This window comes from Prosopis cineraria, unplaced genomic scaffold, assembly GCF_029017545.1.
Source record: "Prosopis cineraria cultivar Desert tree isolate PC_DT_omini unplaced genomic scaffold, ASM2901754v1 PC8, whole genome shotgun sequence".
In the NCBI taxonomy this organism is placed as follows: Eukaryota; Viridiplantae; Streptophyta; class Magnoliopsida; order Fabales; family Fabaceae; genus Prosopis; species Prosopis cineraria.
In genome coordinates, this window is record NW_026555339.1 from 1,170,290 (window position 1) to 1,193,317 (window position 23,028).

Here is a 23,028-nt window from a genome sequence, read left to right on the forward strand (position 1 = left end):
CGTGTTTGCTTTTTGTGAAGGCTCTACCTACTAGAAGAATTTCGACACGCCAAATCCTTGCTGTAGCTTTAGCACTGTTCTCTAAAACCTTCAATACAATTCATAATTCATCCATGATCTAGATCTTTTTTTAAAAAAAAAAATCCCGATGGGTTTTGGCAGTACGACACAAAAAAAGCGGCAATTAAATCTGGATGTGGCAAGAGTTAAAAGAGCGGAAGAGAAGTAATGACAAAGCGTGAGAGAACCTCGCCCACAGGTGTTGAGCACGGATTCGTTTCCCTGTACGTAGGAATACTTGTGAAGCTATTTAATGAGAGTGTAGTAGCAGGTAGCCTAGACTAACGTTGGATCATTCACGCAAGTTGACTGATTCCTTCACGAGGCACCATGATTAGGACGGATGTGGTGGGCGTAAACGAAAGCGCCAGGTTTTTGGTCTATTTGTTGCCCCATTTCATTGATCACAGCACTTTTGTTCGGCCCACCTCACGTGCCAGTCCTCAACTCTCGAGATTCGGCACTCTCAATCTTGATTTTCCTTAATTTTTTTTTGACACATATGCATTGAAATTTTAGTAAGCATTTAATTAATTAACTGCACTCCGTTGGAAGTTTGCTTATGATTAAGAGAAGCGAAACTGGCAGTTTCACAGGGTTCACCATCGCTTGATGCTGATTGTGCTATTTTGTCATTTCATGGTTATCAGCAAGCGCTTTTTTCGTTTGTGTATGAGAAAGCATCGCTCTTAACAGACATTAGTTTTCTTTGCTTCATAAAATCATTCGTGGAGAGATGCGCTCACGTATAAACAAACATACTCATGCGTGCCGTTACCACCATTATTAGCATGCTTTCTATGCCAAATATTTTAGGTTTTTTTTTTGGCTCGGACCTGCTTAAGTGCACGCAAAATTAACCTATTTTAAGTGGATTTTAACATACCCGAAAATATTCACGCCAATAATAATGAATTGTCCTACTTGTATGACTTATAAGTAGTTTTGAAAAAGGATGGATAATGTGCAAACTAACTAGAGTAGATTAGGTTTTTGAATTTTTGAAAGAATTGTAATAAAAAATTTGCATAGATTTGAATTAATCATGAAACTTTATGTATCAAAATAATGGATTTGGTACAAATCCAAATCTCTCCCCTAATCCAAATGTAACAGGAATTAACAATGAGATCAATTCCCAATCCCATGCACACTACCCCCTTTTGACGAGACCATGTATATCACCGCGCAATTTGTTTTGTCCAAAATCAAGCTTGCCGTTTTCACCCAATATCAAATTGTGTTGGGTTTTGAGTCGTTATCAACTTTAATTTTAGCATAGGTTCACATAAACTGAGAGCTGAAAGCTTCCACTCATGGACTTAATCTTGATTGACAAACAACGCAGTTACAGTAGTTGGTACTGTACTGCGATGATACACTAGAGGACCGATGCTACTCATCTCAAAACAAACAAACAAACAATTTTTTTTCTCTGAACTATATATATATATATATGCTTCCACATATTTGCATTCCTCACAATATCTGTTGTGCTCAAAGCTTTATATAAAAACCTTACAGAAGTTCACACATTTTGTGATCAATTTCACCGGTCACAGCATGACCTGGTTCCTTCGATGTGATCAAGCATCTTCTGCTAAAAATTCGAAGAGCCAGGGGTTAGGTATTAACATGCTATACAACCGAACCATTATTTTACACTCTCCCTCTCTATTCAACTTTAGTGAAATGATGCACTCAGCTGCAAGAATCCAAGACACTATCCAAAGAAGCAAGGGCACATATCCTACCGGCCTGTTTGTGGTCCCAAATTTTGAAGAGCCGAATTAGAATCGTATCCCATTCCATAAATGCTCTGGAGCTCATGATCCATAACATTCTGCATCGGCGAGCATCAGCATTTTTACAAACAAGATAGGATTACGGTGTTTTGAAGATATTTACCTGAGGCAAAGGTGGGATATTTGGTGATGCGCTGGGTATGCTTCCCAGGGTCCCCTGAAAATTTCCACCGGTGAATAGGTGATTTGAGTTGATGATGGCACCTCCGTATCCACCGATTGCCCCATATCCAATGCGCGACTGCAGAATCTAAGCACGAGAAAATACAGCTTTAGATTATTTGTGTAACAGAAATGATTCAAATTCAAGCGTCAATACCTTCACTTACATCTTTGGATAAGATCCGCTCTACATCAAGATTCAGTTCAGGGTTCACGGTAGCAAGTTTCATGGACAAAAACTGCAATGCATATAAGTTGAGAGGCACCATAAGCATGATCGATATTTATCATAAAAACTGTTAGCAGCACTCAGTGATTGGGAAAATGTCTAAATCTTTCATGTTATCATGTGAGATGGCAAACGAAAACTCAATTTTCTGGTAAATGATTGATGAAGCAAGTACATATTGGAAATCATATCATTCAGGTTTGAATGATATGCAATAGAAAACTTAGATATAGCTTAATTTCTTAACAATGTAGAGACTGGTCACTTCTCAGACAGCTTACCTCAACCTGTTGTTGCAGTGATTGGACGTAGTTGATAATCTCATCAAGCATTACTGCTTTGCCAGTTATCTAAACCAAGTCAATGAAGGCGGAAAATCAGTATGAAAATCTGCGTAATTACATGAGAAATCACGAGAAGAACAATAGTCTGTAACAACCTTGTTGCATCCGGGAACAAGTTCTTGAAGTAACTTCATTCTCTCACTTATCTTTTCTCTTCTTATCTGCCCCCGAAAAAGAAAAGAAATCGTTTGACAATTATTTACTTTTAAACAAAACAAATGGGTTACTTGTAGCAAACATGTGCAACAAGAAGGTACCCTTTCTGCAAGGCTATGACTATTTGTAGCTTGACCTCTTCGAGCTCTCACATGGATGAAATTTTCTTTGGGAGCTTCTCCACTGTGAGAGTTGTCTTTAGCTTGCTTCACTGATTGCTTACCACGCAAATCTGCACTAGTGTTCTGATCTAGTTTTGGCTTCTTATCTTCTTGTTCTCTCACGCCATCAGAACTTTTCCCTGATGAACCCTTCAGTGCTTCCCCTTCAGCGCTCTAATCGGAGGATATGCAGTTATTCATTCATTAGCTCACGAAACAAAATAAAATACAGATTGAAATACTTCTTAGATGAGACTGATATTTTATGAGTCATAAAAGCATTTCTATTCTATAAATTGAGCACCATTTTAAATGACTTTTCAAGGAATGAAATACAGAATAATGATTCAGAACATTCAATTTTCTCTGAAAATATTCGACGTACCTTACTTCGATTGAATGTAGGATCATGATCAAGCCCTCGTTTTCTTTTATTTCCAATAGGTGCAGATGTGGCTCCATCTTCAGGAGTGGAATGTTCACCTAGTACTTGCGCATCATTTATTGAAGCCGTTCCGATGCCTGTTTCCTTACGTGGATTATAATTTGACACATATCCTGCGTTAGCTATATCACCATTGCCAAAGGAGGGGATTTTTGGGATCATATCCGCAAAATTTGAGTCAGGCATATAGTGAACAAAGGGAGAGGAGCTGCTCATTCCCTGATTTTCCATGACACTCGGGTAAGAAGGGTTGGCAAGGTCACTCTGGGAAACCAATGACGAGCCTCCAAAGCTTTGAGTCTGACTCAATGAAAAAAGTGGATCCCAAGCAGATGGACCAAGAAAAGGATTGCTTAAATCTGAAACATTGGTGCCCAAACCAGATACTGGACGACTCAGAATACTCTCGTTCCTGTGTTGAAACCCCATGACATTTTCATGAGCCCCCATATCCTGCATTCGATACCCACACTCCCAGAACTAATAAACTAACCTATATAATATAACTAGAGGACTTATGATTCCAAAATTTGACCAGACTGGGGCTGCATGTAAAGTAATAAACCTACACTACACTAGAAATAAATAATTGCATGATTAAAGGGAAAATAAATTTTGACTAAGCTTGGTTGAATGGAGATATCTTGCAGGGCTCAACAAGGAACAAATAGGCTTGGCAGCTTTATAGGACAGAGAGGAAGTTAAAGTAAAAGAAACATCTTATTGTAACATAGACCCAAAGTAAAAGGAATATAAGCTACTTGTCACCGGCTACTTCCCTCATCCCTCGCAAACCCTAGGATCAACTCTGCTATAATGCTCAGACAGGAAAGTGAACCTTTCAAAGCACAAAGCAGACTAGACAAACCATGGGATTTGCCAACATCTAGCCCATCAAACAACAACTAAAGCAGATTCCCTTTTATCCTTTGTCCCTAAAATAACTAAAGGTTTCATTGCCACATTTAGTCGAACACCCAAGTGACTGATGCCAGCAAGCTCTAGTCTTTTCGACCAGAGCTTGATTGACTCAAGTACGAGCTCCAACGAATAAGAGATGTCGATATTGCGTATGTTGTTGAAATCCGAACGAATAGACAAAGTATATCTAGTGAGGATTTAAAGACAAAAAAGGAGAAAACCAGGGGAAACTCTAGCAAATTCTCGGGCGGGAATTTCAGAATTGAGAACGAGCAGAAGCATCAAATTCTACGTAAATCATACGATGACCGATGAAAGGGCTGCTTAGCACGGTAATCTGATACCCTTCACTGCGTGTGTGATCGTATCAACAGGAGCATCAAATGCTTGATTAAATTCCACAGCACAAACCAATCATACCAATAGGGTATTAGCATAAAAATCCAACTTTCATATGTTACAGACAACTCCAGGAACAACTGCCAAGCTAGAAAGACAGAGAAGTAAGAGTTAGAGACTCGTGTACCTGACCAAGCCAAGAGGTGACATGTATGTATTTAAAAGAAACACAAACTACTGCCAACTGCTCCTGTTGCTGAATTATTAGAGAACCTAGTATCTTTTTCCTCTTACACTTTACTAGTGGTAATTTTCAGGTTTGTTTAATTAATATTTTATTTACACCTCTGCTTTTTCCTACTTTCATGTGTCCATTGGGTTTCAAGACTTCTCTTCAAGGGAGGGCTTGCTCCTTCCATAATCAATATTCATTGGCGTACATCTTTTTATATACTATGATATGATTTTTCACTGACACATTTGCCAACTGTTTAAACAGATCTTCTCTCTCTCTCTCTCTATGTGGAGCGTGTTACGCACTCATTTTAATCATAATGAGCTAACTTCTTCCATTTCTTTTGATGAACCCACAACTATTCACCTAGCCTCCCTCATGTTATTCATGAACCACCCTGTTGAGTGTACATGATGGTCCCCAGAACCGGCCCCACTAAATCTTTGCTTCAAAAACTATTTGGATTAATTCGGAGGGTGGACTATAGGGGACAAGTGTAAGGCGGTGATGCAGAGTGAGGGAGAGAATAGTGTGTGGAGGCAGCCTGGCAGTAACACGCTATGATTTCCTCTGTGTTTGCTTTGACAATTATTTAAGCAATAATCTCGGTACCAGCAGGCAGGGGACAGCAGGCTTTTTGTATATTGTAGTAACTAGGAACAGAGAGCTCGAGCCTGAGCAAGATGAGGAAGGAATATGGGAATCTAATCATCATTTTTACCTTATTCTTGTACGGTTTTCCAGCTGTAGCTCTGCTATTTATTCCCATGCCTACCCCCACCCAATCCAGTTTAACCAAATCATCACACGCTTTTATCATTGTATATATGAAATTTGATGGTAACAATATTTTAATAAATCCCATTACTTATAACATCAGTATCAAGTTGAACGAATACTACTGATTGATTTACCATAGAAGTACAACCGTATAGGTGTATAATAATATAATATGCCTCGCAGGATTCCTTTGGGTCTCCTTGCTGTTACGTCCTCCATGCATCTAAGAAGCCTGAATTAACGGGCCAATTTTGAAATTAGATGATAATATGTTGAAATTATCTCAGAGTACTGAGCAGTGGTTGCGATTTGAGATGACTGAGGGAGCTATATGGGAATTAGAATAGGGCATGTGATATTTAAGATGGTACGCCTACCTAACTCGTGACTGATATCAACGTTTCCCACTTCTCACTGGTCAATTTACAGGGTTTGAATTAGGAATTCAGAATGCAACTAGCTCCACTTGAAGGAACATATAATGAAAATGTTCGGTTCCTTTGGCACCTTCTTGAATGACATTTTCCATATATATATATTCACATGCGCAAGTTGTGTGCTTTCAACATTGTGCAGAATCAGTGGATTCAATGGACCTGTTAAACTTAAGTTGCCATTTTAGGATCATATATTTCCAGTAAACTGTGTAAACTCAGTTGTATGTCATTAAACAAAACTTTAATTGGCCGTGGGAAACGAAGTATCCGCAAATTTCTGACATGGAAGAGTTTTTTTTTTTTTTGGTCAGAGATTTGGAAGAGGTTTGAAAATGAACAAATAATGAGACTGTGGAAAGTGTGGAAACCAACAATATTAACAACGGAAATGGGGAAGAAACAGTTACAGCTAGCAAGTTGAGATATAATCAATGAATATTATAACTTCAATCTGAGCGGGGAATCCCAAATTCTTGAGGCTCTGTCGCATCATATAGATTAGATTAAAGGCCATTGACCCACCTTAATCGGAGGCAAGAAGATGGAGCGAGATCCATGCTATTTTTTTTTTTATTTTTAGAATGATAAATAAATAATGCGTTCATCCATTCACCTCTGAAATTACGTGAAGCTGAACCATTAATTAAAGACAACCAAAAGAGAGAAGCTTATATCAGGCGTGAAGCTGCAAACTCACACGGTCCACATTCCGAGATATGTGGTCCTGTTTTTCATTAGCAATGATGAGCTTGTGGCTTAGAGAGCAATCTTTTCAAGATATGGTTCGTGCATCGGTACTCTCCCTCTCTGCTTAATATATTACTAGTTGTTTTGGCCTCGTTTTAAGAACACTCTTTGCTTTCCATGGTTACACCCCATCATCTTTACGGTCATCATCAACAATATTTCCCTTCCCTTTCTCCTCTTTATTTAGTTAGTTTGCCAGCCAACTCAACTTCTCCAAGTTCAAGACCTCAATAACTGAAATTTTTCAGTATAAATAAATGTTTGGTGAAATAATTATTGCGAAAAAAAAAAATTGGTTCAAATTTGGATAGTAAAAAGATCGATATAAAAAGAAGAGATGGAAATAAAAAACAATAAAATGCAACTCTCATGCTATATTCATGATTTGTGTAGATTATTATATTGAGGGATGCTTAATTAGAATCTGGATAGGGAGATGCTGATGCTGCAAATTACAGCTCAACAACTTTACAGCGAGAGTACTACCATATAAGGTTTGTTTAATGCTAATCGGATTAGGTGAATCACATAAAGAGACATGGAAGCATACATGCGCAAACTACGCCAGAAGGGTAAAGGAGAAGACAAGTGATCATCTTCACCGTCAAGTTGCTCAATAATTAAATCTGAAGGCCCTTACTCATTAGTCACTCTCGGGTATTCGCCCCCTCATCGATCAAACCCGTGGCAACAATCATTCGTAAGACATGAATTAAAACGAAAGCCTGCGCAGTGGAATCAAATATTTTATGCATTACATGGTACAGATTAAAATAAAATATGAGCGATACAATAACAAAAGTGACATCGACCCAGCTGGCCACTGTAGCATATAAAATACTAGTTGGCCTCATCAATTATGATCAGAAACATATATACTTATTTTAAAAGAAAACACTAATCAAGATCTCTGGCAGAGAAATGTTAGACGGTGACCGCAACAATTGTTTTCTCTGATTTTAATGTGCATGGCATATTCACATGTTATGGATCATGTGCAGGTTAACTAAAGAGATTTTTCCGCCCATTTTTTTAAGGCCCAAAGTCATAAGCAGCAGGACGCCACTAGGTGGGATATTTCCAATTATTAATATACAAGCTAGAATAGCGAGTGCCCCAAAAAGGCGATGCATATATACTGATGTGGGTGAGGCGATGCTTGCATTTTAGATCAATCGCGCTTAATCAGGTTGGATGAACATCTTCATATCACGTACCTTCCCTCGTCAACACGTGCTAATTACTAAGATGGATACAGAATTCTTTGTAACCCATACATTTTACTGGTTCCGAACCATCTGAATACCACTCACGAAGTATTGGCTCAGAGAAATGCCTTGTTTCGAAGCCAAATGTCTGGACCAACATAAAATTCTCGAGTGCGTACATTAGACTTCAGAATACTTTTTCTGTGTTTCGAAGCAACATTTGACTTATCTCGGAAATCAAAATATCAAAATTTGGTTTTAAAAGATGAGTTCCGATGTCATTATCGCCTCATATCAACAAGAATCATTCACCGATCCTTGTATCAAACTAAAAACAAATTCCAACAAGACTCCTACTCTGAATTCACGTCGACGACAAAGCTCTCTAAGTCCCGCGAGCAACTGGTGGATCAATTTTCTCCGCCCGAATCGAAATGACAGAAATTGATTATTTGACCCCCTTGATTGTATCTTACCAGTTGCTCCTTGACAAAGACGGCATACCTACGTATCTACGTTACAACCTACAACTGTATTTGAAGAAAATACCAAAGTCGACTGTTTCTTCACAAAACAAACAATCAACTACAACCACGAGACAAGATAGTCAACATCAATCACTGGATGCGAAAACTCTTCTTTAACTGATATCGTGGAAACTAACTTGAAAAATGCCAATATTCAGCCTTTTTCAACCACGAAAGAATTAAAGTACGTTGTCTGATGTAAAGATATTCTGTTGCATCCCGATTTACCATTCCTTTCTTCGGCATTAATCTTCCCGTAATTGTCCACCCACGTAACGATCAAACTAAGCTTTTTTAACAACCTACCCATGTATATGTATTTGGATGGGCAAGGACCAAAGGGTGAAGAGAAGGCATGTCCAATCAATATTTTGTCTTTTAGTCTAACTGATAGAAGCTATAGCTAGTTCTGTAAGTCGTGCCAGAGTTTCATTTTCTACGTTTCCTTAATTTCATTTATATATTTATCATGAATCACAACTTACGCGAATCTTCGTGCAGTTACACATATTTTCGTCTCACCCGGATGTTATGCTGCCATAGATTAATCTACAAGCTAATTCAATCTACCAAATTGTGGAATTATTCCACCGTTAAAATCGCCAAGCTCGTGACATATATAGCTACCATCCATAATAATTAAGTAGCCGGAATCGTGATCAGTTGAAGCAGAGTGAGCAACTGATGCACCCAACCACGTTGATGATGCTGCAGAGGAAGTACAGCATCGGCGGCTATGCCTGTAACGAAGTATATTGTTCTCCAATCAATGTTCCCTTCTCATGGGAATACAAGCCTGGTCTCTCCAAGGTTGCCCGTCAACGGTCCAAAAGAGACGCAGTCAGGCACTCCACTCAATCTGTACTATCGCCTCCTCCGTGCTCGTTAGCTGGGCCTTACAGCGTACGAGCTCTGGATGACAAGCAGCAGGCTCCGCCACTGATTCTCTGCGCCGTTCAGATGAAAGAGAGTCATCGCAAGGAAGATGACCCTTTTCTTAAAGCTTACAAGAATTGCACTCAAAGCCCCTTAAAGCTATCCACGACGTCCGGAACTAGTGGCAAGAGAACCTTCAATTGGTCCAACATTACAAAATATGTGCATGCTCTTCCCTGTTACTCTGGCCAGGCATGTTAGTTCGGACTTGAAATTAACAGAATGGCTTGATTGTAATTAATCTTGAAGCTGTAGTGTGATGTAAGTGACCAATCCCGTGGGTTTCGTGGTATGGCTGTAACTTGCATGTCCTTCTAATTGGCTTCCACTGCGCGTCAGAATTCAGCTACCAGGTTTGGTTTGTGATGCCAGTAACTATCTCATTTTCATGCCGCTGTATGATTAACATTCGGATTCTGCTTCCTTTCATTTGCGTGCCCTGAATTTATCATGGCAAGTCTGAAGTCTCTCGTTTATTAATTTCTTTAATTATGTTAAGGGGCTTCTCCTCTTGATCATGATTTCTTGTGCTTGCCTTGGTAAGCAAGCTACAGTGCTGTGTGCAAAATGAGAATTCCCTCTCAGTTATGATTATGATGACCTGAAAAAAATTGAAAGTTTTAAAAACACAATCCACTTAGAATACTTGTGCTCGTAAGAGTCAAGAGAACATAACGTTATCACTTAAAAGGTTGAAATTCATAGAGAAAGTACTTATGCAATCTTTGTATCAACAAAAAGAAAGAAAGAAAGAAAGAAGTATTTATGCAATCTAATGGACGGTCATATATTCGTCCATTTTACCCTCGTCTCTACACGCGGGCATGATTGTTATTTTTCTTAAAGAGTCCTGGTTTAGTAGTAGTAAGAACTAAGGAGGCAACCTGATGATATATAAATTGGAGGTGTGCTTCACATGGTTCGAGTTATTCTAGCAAAAGGACGAAATTTAAACGTAAATTAGTATGTGCGTGGAGAAAGGATATACGGTGGAAAATTAAAAAGAAGAGGGGAAAGAAATGTAGCAGGACATCAATATAATTATCTTATAGATTATAATAATTTATGCGAATAAAATAGGATGATTAGAATTAGTGGACTGTCTTAAATTTATACAGTACACAATTATTTAAGATTAAAAAAAAGTCATTTTTAAAAAATTTAAAATTTTTATAAAGATTTGATAAATTAAAGTAGACATTATTTTGTATTTAGTCACAATAATAAAAAAGTAATTATTATTGTAATTAAACATGAAATAATGTTTATTTTTTAATTATACTTTAATTAAAATTTTGACCATGCATCTCAATCCCTCACTTCTCCGTGATTAATCAACGGTACCCATGGCAGTGGCATTATTTAATAAAAAAATAGAGTCATTTTTTTTCAGTTTATATTGTAAAAAATTACCTATTTATTGAAAAAAATATATTTTATGAGTTTTTACAGTATTTATTTAAAATTTTAAAAATAATCAAATTAAAAAAAATAAAATTTTCATTTTTTAATAAGCTATTTAAAAGGTAATGTTTTTAAAGAGATGGGACATATAGAAATGTCATAAAATTTTCAAATAATAAATAATAAATTATTTTTATAAAATAGAAATTAATAAAGATATCATAAAATTTAAAAATAACTAACTGATAATTACTTTTTATTATTAAAATCAACCATAAAATAATATCTGTTTTTTTATAAAATCTTTGACCTATTTAAAAAGTACTTTTTTTTAAATCTTGAATGAACGGCCCCATGATCAACAACACCCTCACTCTTCCTCCCCGGCGTCACTGGTTTATTTATTTTTCACCTGTGTAATCAGAAGTTTTTTTTTTTTTTGGTCAAAGTGTAATCACAATCACAAGTTTAGTTCACGTGCCAATACAAATGTTTTGGAGCCATTATTTTTCATCAAGAGTGAAGGAATTTGTTGATTCTTTTAAATAACATGACATTACTAGTTAAAGTTTACAAAAATAAATGTAAACTATTCAATTAGCTGGTAATTTTACTCTCATAGATATTTCATATATAAAAGAATTACCACCGCGCATAATTAATTAAAACTTATCGAGGCAGAGTCCATGCAATTCAAATACAAAAATAGCCTACATATATCATGGCATTACAGCATCTTTCTTTTTTTAAAAAAGTTAATATACAATTTAAATTCTAAATTATAAGTTCAATGATAATTTGAATCTTAATCTTATAATTGATACATTTTAAATCCTAAATAATTAAACTTAAAATACTTCAGCCTCATTGTTGATTTGGTCTGACATTGACCATTATTTAAGGAGAGAGATTTTTTTTTTACCGGATTTTGCCTAAGATTCATGCTAGTTGGGCAGGTCAATATTTTCAGATGAATATTGGTAATTATAAATAGGCCCAGTATGCTCCTAAATGGCCGAATGTCACCCCTCAGCTCCATTCCATCTCTCTCCTCACCTCCTTCCACACTCTCTAGCATGCATGCGCTCACCTTCACCTGAACCATACCCGCCAACGTTGTTGTGGATTTAAAGATCAAGAGCTAGGTTTTGAAGACGAAAGGCGAGGACTTGGTGGTTTGTGGGACACTGAGATTGGGTCTAGATTCAAAAAAGGGTTTGAAGCAGATCCATATTGTGAAGAGCAACGGGTACACATGATTAATGCTTGCGGCGTCTCTGTCGCCGAGCGTGCTTCCTCTTCCATCTTTTTTGAAGAAGTAATGCTCAGCGGCCATTGGCAACTCTGCTGCACAAGATTTAAGGTGACTCTTCCGACTTGAATGGCACGAATCAAATCGAAAATTGGGTTGGATGATCCTAAGAGAATGCATATTTCTCCCTCTTGATTTCGTGGCTTGCTCTCTTCTAAATCATATTTCTGTCCAGTTATACATCTGAAAGTCATGTTGATGGTTGCAACTATGAGGTCACTTGTGTTCACTGAGCAATTTTTATCACTCACACAGCCTCTTCGTATCCCGTTAATCATTTCTGCAGCTTCTACATCCCTTGTAACTGAAAGAATCGAACCCTTTTGAGGCTGAGAAGCTCATGCATGCATATTTTCCTTTTCCGTCTCAAGCCTTCACCATGGGTTGCATGGGCAATATCTTTACAACTACAGAGTAAGGTTCTCGCACACATGCTTTGGAACTAATTGGTGAAAATTCCGTCTAAATTTTCCAGCACTTCTCAAGCCTGATTTGCAAAAGAGGCTAGCAAAATTGGCATTCGATCCAGCTACAACACTGGAGAGGACTGTATTCAGGGGTAATAAAAATTCAACTGGAGAGAGAGAAGAGGTGACATGGATGAGCAATTGAATAGACCCACGTGGCCGCCTTTTGCTTAAACTAATCGATGTTAATTTCAATTTAGTAGTAGTGGGGTGAAATTATCCAAAAATTAATTGTTTAACATTTAAAATGTATATGAGTTTAGAATTTAAACTATTTCTGGATATATAGTTTAAAGTTTAAATTATATATTAATTAAAAAATAGTTAAATGAACAATTATGCATGTGGACATATATCTGATCACTTTAAAAAAATATAAATAAGCCCTGAAAAAAAAAACACATATTCTAAAGGCGTTGTGGGTAACAAAGAAGTGAAAATCAAACTAGTCAAAACGTTAATTTAATAGTTAATAATTAAATTATAATTAAATTATGATTAAACTAATCATAAACAAACAATTTTATTAAATCAGATAAAGCATTGGTTTAACAGTTTATTAGTTTATACGTCGATTGGCCAATTTTTTGCACTTGTGATTATTTTTAAATAATTATAATGAAGCATAACTTAAAATTTTTTAAGGGATTTTTAGGTAATTTTAAAAATATATTTATATTTATATTTCATAATAAAATGTAAAAATAAAACATAATAAATGCTGATTTGTTTTGGCTGTGAAAGAAAATCATTAATAAAAAAAAAAGGAAAATCATCATTCCGCAAAACGCTGATGCGTGACCTTGGCATCAGTGTAAATACCGCAAAACATGGACGCCTTACAAATCATTTTAATCTGAGTCATCTGTTCACGTCCTCGGTGTGTTTTCGCTGTAAGTCGGTCCTCCTCGCTATTTTCGTTCACTTTCTTGGCTGGACGTTTGAAACCCTCGTAAAACCCTAACACAGGTGAGTTTGACATGGTCACATATATACTCTGTCATTGGCTCTTGATCCAATCTCCTTTTATGTTTAAGTTTTCAATTTAACTTAGTTATCGTGGAATTGATTTTCGTTGTATCAATATTAATTTTCTCCCGTATCTGTAAAATTAAGACGATATGGATTGTGTTCTAGGGTAGTTCCCTGGCTAAGGTCAAGGCCCTCAAAGAAGTAAAAGATGTAGAAAATTTTGACCTTGCTTGATCTATTATTTTCTTTTCAGAGGATAGTCCACACCCTATATTTGCCATTAGTCATGGTCCGAAACTCTTTACTTTAATTTAACATTTCGCTCCATATTCGTGGGCCGTAGGTCATTTAATTTGAATGCGCCATTAGAACTCGTGCTGGTCGGTGACATGCGTAAACGAAGCCGCTGAAATAAATAAATCATGAAACGTGGGGTATTGGGATTGAGGATAACCTTCTTAACCTCAGAACATTTAAGCTAGGAGAATGGGCTAGAAGGGGAAGAAAGATATTTATTTAAATGTACACTTCGATTTACCTTCCTGTTGGCACTTGGCAGGGTGATCTATGTTAGATGGCCAATAATTCTCAGCCCCCCAGCATGCAGGTAACACTTGGTTCTCTGCATTGACAAAGAATCTCTCTGTAGTACATTTTTATTTTTAAATTATTTGTATATGCTTTGGTTGCATGTTTTTGACTATGAGAACTGAAATGGTTGTTTGAAAAAGAGCTCATTTTCTTTGTCACGAGGCATCTTCCGCCCCCCCCCCCAAAAAAGAGAAGAAAGAGAGAGAGAGAGAGAGGAGTAAACCTTCGCCATATTTACTTGAAATGTTGAATTTTGTGAGTTTTGTCCATGTGCAATGGTGTCATAAATCCATAGTGACGAGTCTTACCGAGTCAGTTCATGTCGATTTTCTTGTCAGTGTATAACTATCAAGTTATTTTATTAAAAGCTAATATCCATTTTATACAATTAATGATGACATCATGATATGCACAACAACAACAACAACATCATGATATGCACGGCCATCAAATTTTCTTCTCCAATGTTTGCCCTATATACTAACAAATACTAATTATACAAGATTTTCTCTGTTTTCCTCTTTTAATTACTGCAATTTACAAGCGCATTATGATGATTCTCTCAATATATTTCCTCTTATTGCCTTCCTCCTGCATCTATCTGTTTCTTTCTTATTTTTTCAATCTATCTTTCGATTAGCCTCTTCCACCTACAGCAGTTGGATCCTTTGTTCCTCAAAGTTTTGGTTCATCCTTATCTCAAGTAACTTCTTCTTCTGTACATTTTACCAAGTTAGCTGTTCTCTTGTAAGAATCTGGTGCAATTGCTCTTGCAACTCTTTTTTCTGCAGTTTCGACCAATGATGCCAGCCCAGCAAGGGCAACAATTTGCACCAACAGCTCCACAACAATTCGGATCTGTAGGACAAGGTATTTCTTCTTCAAATGTTGGGATGCCTGTTGTCCAAAGCCAGCACTTGCAGTATTCTCAACCTATGCAACAATTGAATCCTAGACCAATTCAGCCTACTCATCCTGCACCATATATTCAGACAAGCAGGGCGCTGACATCTGCTCCACCGCAATCACAGCAAACTGTTCCTCATTTAGGCAATCATGTGCATGGGTTGGCTGTTTCTGGAGCACCTCCGCATTCTTCATATACTGTATGGTTGCCATATAAATTTCTAATTGCAGTTTTTTTTTTTTGGTCTGAGTTGTTTAGCCCATTTTTACATTTCTGACTCATTTGACATTGTTTTTCACGTTCAGTTCACGCCATCTTATGGCCAGCAGCAAGATAATGCTAATTCAGTGACTCAATACCAGGCTCCTCATCAGATGAGTGCACCTACTGGAGGACAACCTTGGATGTTTTCTGTATCTCAGACTCCAACTGTACCACCAGTGCAGCAGAGCGGGTTACAATCATCTGGTACTACGCCAATGGATGCTGTAAGTTTCGTTTTTTGTTGGATTACGTAACCTTTTTTAATGCACACTGCTCTGGTATAATTTTGCTTTGTTAAATTTTTATTTCTTGTCTGCCTGTGAGATACTCATCTCTTGATTTTAAGGATAATACTTCTATGATTCATATAAAATTTGAGTGTGATTTTTTTCCATGCTGCCAAATTTTAGGCAATAAATGGCCCTAGCCAGAATTCATCCTCTGATTGGCAAGAGCACACTTCAGCTGATGGGAGAAGGTATTAGTTAATGTAATCTTTTGTATTTTACTACTCTAGTTTGTCATTTAAATATTTCTATTGCCTAATACATTACATTTTATTACCTACTTGATTAACTGGTGCTTTACTATTTCATGCATCGCGATTAGTAGTAAGTATTCTTGTTCCCTCAATATTTTCAGATATTACTACAACAAGAGGACAAGACAGTCTAGTTGGGAGAAACCTTTGGAGCTAATGTCACCTATCGAGGTGGGATTTGGTGCTTTGTCACTGTAATTGTTCCACATGTGCTCTAAATGTTCTGTGGTCTATCAATCTAGTATCTAGTGTGGATGTTGACAAATTCTTCAATGCTTTGAATGAACAAATGAATTTTACATGAATTCTCCTTTTATATGCATGTGCTTCCACTGATTTGTAGATATCATGGCAAGTCAGGAGAAATTTTAACAACTGCTCTATATGGTCACTGTGAAGGTTTGCACTTTCTCAAGGCAGGCAACAGTTTGCTATTTACACTTCATTTTTTCTTATTAAATGTGAAATTGGTGTTTGGTTGTGCATTCATCTTGTTTTTCTTACTTCATTTTACTGTATTTTTTGTTTCTTGTGTTGAGATTTCTATTTAGATTCAGTGCTTTATTGATTTTACATAATTATAAATAGATATGCAAAGATAAGTTCATGGCATTATTCATTATTCGTTATTATTGTTAGTCTTGGAAATATTATCATTTGATGGTAATGAATTCTAGGCGTTTTTCTTTCTAACTTTGTTTGGCCAACTTGTTCTCTTTTCTCTTGCTGTATTTTGCTTGCATTTGTTTTCTGGATATGTTATAATGGACTTATTATACTTATTTTTGCCTGATCCTTTTTTTCATAACTGTGTAATCTTTCCCACCTCAATATCTACTTGATGTGACAGAGGGCAGATGCTTCAACTGTTTGGAAGGAGTTTACTTCTCCTGAGGGAAGAAAGTGCGTTTTATCTTATTTCTGTTATAATTCTATCTTCTATATTTATCTGACACATATTTGTGTTCCTCAACTTTTTGTTGTATCCTTTCTGTGGAATTTCTTTGTCATCGCTTACCTCTTGACTCATATTTTGCTGGTCACTTGTAGATACTATTACAACAAGGTTACACAGCAATCTACGTGGACCATACCAGAGGAATTAAGGGTCTGTGATTAACTGAATCCTTTTGATTGATGTCTAGATTTGAAGCAGGCTGCATTGAATCTGACTATGAAATGTAAAATTTCCTACCAGCTGGCTCGTGAACAGGCACAAAAAGCTAGTAACTCGGGAGTGAAGTCAGAAAGAAATGATACATCCAATGCTGCTGATGGCTCCTTGGCCGCAACTTCAGCACCCACGGCCACTAATGCTTCTAGCTCTAATACTTCAACATCATCTGGGATTGTTACTAGCCCAGCTCCTGTCACTCCAGTGGTTGCTTCGACTGATCCTCCCCATTTGGCTGCAATCCCCGTTTCCCACTCTACAGTTACTTCAAGTGCCAGTGGGGTTGAACCAAGTGTGGTGGCAGATTTGAATGCTGCACCTACAACAGTTGCAGGAAGATCAGGAGTAGCTGCAAATATGCACAATTCTAATGCTTCATCCACGTATGAACATCCTCTGTGATTTTCTTAGTTTTTCTGATTGTCTAATCTTTCTATGATCTCATTATTGCTTCAAACCTGACTTGCACATCAACTTTTAACTGAACAGTATTGAAAATCAAGCATTTCAGGATGCTGTCACTTCCACAAACGGAGCTTCTCTTCAAGTTATGGAGGTAGTATTTTTCATTTCATGTTCAGAATTGTTGGATTATTATCATTGAAGTTTGATCAGTCTTGGGCCACCACTGCACAGTAAACCTTTGGCAGAGACATTCATAAACTAACTTGCCCTAATAATAGGGCACAAGCTAATGATTTTGAGAAAACATGCATGGGTAGCATGACCGATTATTACCAGTTCAGATTTGCAAGGCATTTTGATATCTTACAACTCTCACAGGAAACCAAAAAGGGAATGGCTTTGGCTGGAAAAATCAATGTCAATCCACCTGAGGAGAAAACGAATGATGAAGAACCCATGGTATATGCAAATAAGCTGGTAAGAATTCAGTATCTTATGGATATATTGAATTTTTATAAAATTTGGAAGATATAGCATCCTTATTTTCATTTCGTTTCCTCTTTAGGAGGCAAAAAATGCATTCAAAGCCCTTCTTGAATCTGCAAATGTTCAGTCTGATTGGACATGGGAACAGGTAGGTTGGTTCACCTATATATTTTTCCCAGTCTTCTGTACTTTAAATGCTCATCATTATTCTTGAATTTTGAATTAGACAATGAGAGAGATCATCAATGACAAAAGATATAATGCTCTAAAAACACTTGGTGAGCGGAAGCAAGCTTTTAATGAGGTGAGAAACAAGCCCTCCATTTCAGATTGCATTAACTCATGGATTTTTCGGTTTGTATCTAGTGGATTGGTTTTGTGCTGCAATGCAGTAACAACTCAATTTCAATTTTGTGCATTAATGGTTTTATAGCCTGCTTTCTGATTTTGAATTGATTTGATCTTTCAATTAGTACTTGGGCCAAAGGAAGAAGCTAGAGGCTGAAGAGAGGCGTATGAGGCAGAAAAAGGCTCGAGAAGAGTTTTCAAAGATGCTGGAGGTATGTTGAACAGTTCTTACTGCATAATGAATTCATGATTACTTTTTGCTTCTATTATTTAATTCTGTATTTTGTTTGTTCAGGAGTGCAAGGAGCTTACATCATCTACTAGATGGAGGCATGTCTCTGTTTAATTTGAGTTTAATTTAGTTGATCCTTCTTCTCTGCTGTCTAACCTTCTCCATGTAGCTGCAAGTTGCATCTTGTTCTTATTGGTCGTTTTCTGTGATCAGTAAAGCTGTAACCATGTTTGAGAATGATGAACGATTTAAGGCTGTTGAACGCGCTAGAGAACGGGAAGATCTATTTGAAAGCTACATGGTGGAACTTGAGAGGAAGGCAAGAATATCCCTTCTGCTTACATGTGAATTTTTGTGGATAGTTTCATTCTTGTTTGGATCTTGTATTCAAGGATGTTCTAATTTATACTCTTCAAGTCATTCCCATTCTTACTGTTTTTCATCTAAATTTAATTATTTAGGAAAAAGAACAAGCTGCCGAAGAACACAGGTGGAATGTTGCTGAATTCAGGAAATTTCTGGAATCCTGTGACTTTGTGAAGGTACTTTATTTTCTTGGTTTTTTTTTGGGGGGGGGACTCGTGAAGTTAAATCTATCAAATTGAAGTTGTTTGCATTTCTTGTCACAATTGGTTCATTACCTTGTAATTTATGTTTTGCTGTAGGTGTATAGTCAGTGGCGGAAGGTCCAAGATCGGTTAGAGGATGATGAAAGATGCATGCGTCTTGAAAAGATAGATCGCTTGCTTGTTTTCCAGGTATATTTCCTATTTTGTTCATGGTCATATTTAAAGGATCTGTATGTTGATATGTGATGTTGCAGGACTATGTTCGTGAGTTGGAAAAGGAAGAGGAGGAGCTTAAAAAAATACAAAAGGTAAAATCTTAGTGATGTTTATTGATGTTATTTCTGTCAATATTCTTATATTTCTTTAATTACCATAAAATAGGATCAACTCCGGCGGTCTGAAAGGAAAAACCGTGATGCATTTCGGAAGTTATTGGAAGAACATGTTGCTTCTGGAATTCTTACTGCTAAAACACACTGGCGAGAATATTGCATGAAGGTAACGCAACTTTTATTTATGATGGCAAAAAAGCAGTGTAATACATAATGGAAGTCATACCCTTAAGTTCTCTATTTCATAGGTCAAGGATTTGCCTCAATATCAAGCTGTTGCATCAAACACATCTGGTTCAACTCCAAAAGACTTATTTGAAGATGTTGTTGAGGATCTCGCTCAAAAGGTTGCAAAATTTCTATTTTAAGTTTGTTTGAAAATTAATTTGGAGTTGGTTGTGGTTGTAAACCAATAGGTTCATTATGCTCGTTGCTAGTTGCTTGTCTTGTTCTTTGTTGCAGTAACTTTCTGTATCCAGAGGACCCATCATTTGTATTAAAATAATGATTTAGCATTACGCTACATGTTTATTTTGAGGGTTTACACCAGATGGTAGCAAATGAAGTAAATTCTGTTAGTTTATCTTTTGAGTTGAATGTTACCTGGTTTGGAAAAAGATCATATTAGTGTTCTATAATCTTGGTTAAATGTATGTTAGGTAATCTTGAGTTATGATAATGAACTACTAAATTTGAAGTTTATAACTTAATGAACGTGTAGTTCTTTTTCTTGATGACTTGACTAACTTAATCTAGTTTGTGAAATTTTAACACACTATTTTGCAAGGATGACTCAAACCTAAAACACCTCTAGTGGTAGTTTGTTTCTCTTTCTAATATATAGATATTTTGTTGACAGTATCATGAAGACAAGACGCTGGTTAAAGATACAGTGAAGTTAGGCAAGGTAGATATTTCAGGACTCTTCCTCATATTTTACTGGTAGTTTGTGTTTGATGTCATGCCCCTTGTTAAGCAGATTGCTGTAGATACTACAACAGCGTTTGAGGACTTTAAGGCTGCTGTCCTGGAAGAGGTTGATCCTCCATCGATGTCTGACATTAATCTGAAGGTAATTTCATTTTTGTTAACTTTGACTCTATTTTGATTTCATGTTTCGTTGCCTGACTTGGAATCTACTTAGTTGTGGGAGTAGTTTACTCGAATGGAGCTCTACCTTGATGTCCTGCTTAAACTCGTGGGAATGAGCTTTATTAGCTGTAAAAATTGGAGAACAAGCATATTTTTAGCTCAAGTGTTCATATATGAAAGTGGAGTAGTTCACTATTAACTTCGATGATTTAATTTCAGATTTATATTTCTCATATCAAAGATGTTGAATTACCTAAATATACTGAAATACGAACTAGTGCATGCGCGCAGACCAATCTGTGTTTTGGGGAAAAGGGGGGGAATGATGATGTAATGCGTGTAAATTTTGTAGCTTTGATTTCAAAGTCAGTTTCACTTTACATCATCGTGTGTGTTCTGGATGTTGATGCAAGCTATCACCTATGAAACATTTTATGCATCTCCAACGTGTTTTGATTAGAATTTGATTCTTTATTTCCTTATGAAGCTTGTATATGAAGAGTTATTGGAGAGAGCTAAGGAAAAGGAGGAGAAAGAAGCTAAGAAGCGTCAACGCATTGCTGATGAATTTACTAAGCTGTTATATACATTTAAGGTAAGCTAATAGTCTTTCTGTGAGCCCGTTTGATAAAGAGATCACTATTGATTTTCTTATTGTCTTTTGTAGGATATTACTGCTTCTTCCAAATGGGAGGATTGCAAGCCACTTTTTGAGGAGGCGCAAGAGTACAGGTAACTTAACTGTTTCAAGTACTTGATGCATACATGTTGTGTGAATTGTGTCATGAGGAGAGCATTTTCTTTCATGTAAACTGCCTCCCATAGGTCGATTGGTGATGAGAGCTCCAGTAGGGAGATTTTTGAGGAATACATAGCTTACTTGAAGGACAAGGCTAAAGAGAAGGAGCGCAAGCGGGAAGAGGAAAAGGTGTGTGAATTTTCTGTATCTGTCTATGCATTTGGTTTCATATCATCTGCTTGTTTGCTAATTGCTTTGGTTGTTAAAACTAATTTTATGGAAAGCTGAGTTTGAACTATCACATTGATAATTATAAGTATTGGTCCTAAAATTGGTGGTTCGTGTCTAATGCTGCGCAGGAAGTGGGGCCTTCTTTTCTTGCCTATGTCTTTTGCCTTGCTAATTAATGTTTTATCTAAACATATTTTTTAATGAATAGCTTAACTTATCTGCAGGCCAAGAAGGAGAAAGAAAGAGAAGAGAAAGAGAAACGGAAAGAGAAAGAAAAGGAGAAGAAAGACAAGGAAAGGGAACGTGAGAACAAGGAACGACATAAGAAGGACGAAACTGATAGTGAGAATCTAGACATAAGTGACAGTCATGGTTACAAGGAGGACAAGAAAAAAGAAAAGGATAAAGAAAGGAAACATCGGAAGAGGCATCTAAGTAGCGCAGAGGACGCAGACTCTGAAAAGGCTGACAAGGAAGAGTCAAAGAAATCACGAAGACATGGCAGTGACCGCAAAAAGTCTAGGAAGGTATGTCATATATAATGTTTTTTGGCTGCGTTGTGTTCCTGATGAATGGAGAACAAGACTTGAAATGGGGTGGAAATATTTGCCATTGTGCTTTGCAGCATGCAAACTCACCTGAATCTGAAAATGAAACTCGGCATAAAAGACACAGGAGGGATTACCGGGACGGTTATAGGAAAGCTAGTGGGCATGTGGAACTCGAAGATGGCGAGCTCGGCGAAGATGGCGAGACCGAGTAATTGTGTTGCTAGTCCCTTTTACATTGGTGAGATTAATGAAACTAATCTGTATCTCTGAGGGAATGTCTAACTATCATCATTATATGTTTTTTCTAATTTTCTTTTCCGTTATACATTAGTGAATGCTGGATCATCCCATGTATCTTCAGCTATAGAAAAAGATGATTTGTTCTTTTCCCGTGCTATTTTCACTCAGTGCCAAGGGTGCGAGGCCATTGTAACATCTCAATCAATATGCTGTTAAACTTGAGATTTCTTATTCATATTTTTTTATTTAAATAATCATTTTAATAACTTTTGGTGAAATTAATTTTTTTTATTACTATGATTTATTGTTCATTCAGTTAATTGATCACGTATAATTATTTAATATATCTAACCTATTTATGTTTAATTAAAGTTATTAGAATTTTTATTTTATATTAGAATTGTGTTTTCACTTCATTTTATGCTCTCTGCGCGACTAGTCAAAGTCTTCAAAACTTCTTGTCACTCCAATTCCTTAGCCATAGAAAAATTTTAGCGATGCAAGATGAAGTAGATTTTGAATTACTAATTATTATTTAGTTTATCAATTAAACTTATCATTAAAATTTTGAATTAAAAAAATCATCATATACTTTGTACAATATTAAAATTTTAAGGACCACTGCATATGATTTTTGGAAAATGTAATTGCTGATTTTGATTACGTTTAATCAATTAAT

The 23,028-nt window shown here is 36.6% G+C and overlaps 2 protein-coding genes across 5 annotated transcripts; one reads left to right on the forward strand and one right to left on the reverse strand.

Annotated features, from left to right (window-relative positions):
• Nucleotides 1-1,471: 1,471 nt before the first annotated feature.
• Nucleotides 1,472-4,968, reverse strand: LOC129317574 (transcription factor bHLH74-like). 2 transcript variants are annotated; one of them, XM_054961887.1, is made up of 8 exons: nucleotides 3,303-4,968; nucleotides 2,858-3,091; nucleotides 2,696-2,761; nucleotides 2,538-2,606; nucleotides 2,195-2,266; nucleotides 1,969-2,115; nucleotides 1,815-1,903; nucleotides 1,472-1,660 (listed from the first exon to the last, which is right to left on the reverse strand). In XM_054961887.1, exons 1-8 carry the CDS (start codon nucleotides 3,819-3,821, stop codon nucleotides 1,579-1,581), a joined length of 1,278 nt encoding a protein of 425 aa, XP_054817862.1. In that variant the 5' UTR covers nucleotides 3,822-4,968; the 3' UTR covers nucleotides 1,472-1,578. The 2 variants fall into 2 exon arrangements, with proteins under 2 accessions (XP_054817862.1, XP_054817863.1); XM_054961888.1 differs by having other exon boundaries at nucleotides 1,472-1,657; nucleotides 3,303-4,967.
• Nucleotides 4,969-13,531: 8,563 nt separating this feature from the next.
• LOC129318242 (pre-mRNA-processing protein 40A) lies at nucleotides 13,532-22,571 on the forward strand. 3 transcript variants are annotated; one of them, XM_054962900.1, is made up of 29 exons: nucleotides 13,532-13,644; nucleotides 14,207-14,254; nucleotides 14,879-14,941; nucleotides 15,030-15,344; nucleotides 15,451-15,633; nucleotides 15,820-15,887; nucleotides 16,052-16,121; nucleotides 16,801-16,853; nucleotides 17,001-17,058; nucleotides 17,149-17,507; nucleotides 17,614-17,680; nucleotides 17,908-18,006; nucleotides 18,095-18,163; nucleotides 18,242-18,319; nucleotides 18,489-18,575; nucleotides 18,659-18,693; nucleotides 18,809-18,914; nucleotides 19,057-19,137; nucleotides 19,261-19,353; nucleotides 19,419-19,472; nucleotides 19,546-19,662; nucleotides 19,745-19,843; nucleotides 20,356-20,403; nucleotides 20,476-20,568; nucleotides 21,076-21,183; nucleotides 21,256-21,320; nucleotides 21,414-21,516; nucleotides 21,783-22,085; nucleotides 22,184-22,571. In XM_054962900.1, exons 2-29 carry the CDS (start codon nucleotides 14,222-14,224, stop codon nucleotides 22,319-22,321), a joined length of 3,045 nt encoding a protein of 1,014 aa, XP_054818875.1. In that variant the 5' UTR covers nucleotides 13,532-13,644; nucleotides 14,207-14,221; the 3' UTR covers nucleotides 22,322-22,571. The 3 variants fall into 3 exon arrangements, with proteins under 3 accessions (XP_054818875.1, XP_054818876.1, XP_054818877.1); XM_054962901.1 differs by having other exon boundaries at nucleotides 15,508-15,633; XM_054962902.1 differs by lacking the exon at nucleotides 14,879-14,941 and having other exon boundaries at nucleotides 13,540-13,644.
• The last annotated feature ends 457 nt before the right edge of the window (nucleotides 22,572-23,028 follow it).

Bases quoted from the DNA above. Each gene is read 5' to 3' on its own strand.
- LOC129317574 (XM_054961887.1), bottom strand. From the start codon at position 3,821: ATGCAGGATATGGGGGCTCATGAAAATGTCATGGGGTTTCAACACAGG. The intron at 2,762-2,857 runs GTACCTTCTTGT...TTTCGGGGGCAG, and splicing joins GTCATAGCCTTGCAGAAAGG to ATAAGAAGAGAAAAGATAAG. The intron at 1,661-1,814 runs GTAGGATATGTG...TCGAATTTTTAG, and splicing joins TTGGGACCACAAACAGGCCG to CAGAAGATGCTTGATCACAT.
- LOC129318242 (XM_054962900.1), top strand. From the start codon at position 14,222: ATGGCCAATAATTCTCAGCCCCCCAGCATGCAG. The intron at 17,681-17,907 runs GTAGTATTTTTC...CAACTCTCACAG, and splicing joins CTTCTCTTCAAGTTATGGAG to GAAACCAAAAAGGGAATGGC. The intron at 18,576-18,658 runs GTATGTTGAACA...TTGTTTGTTCAG, and splicing joins AGTTTTCAAAGATGCTGGAG to GAGTGCAAGGAGCTTACATC.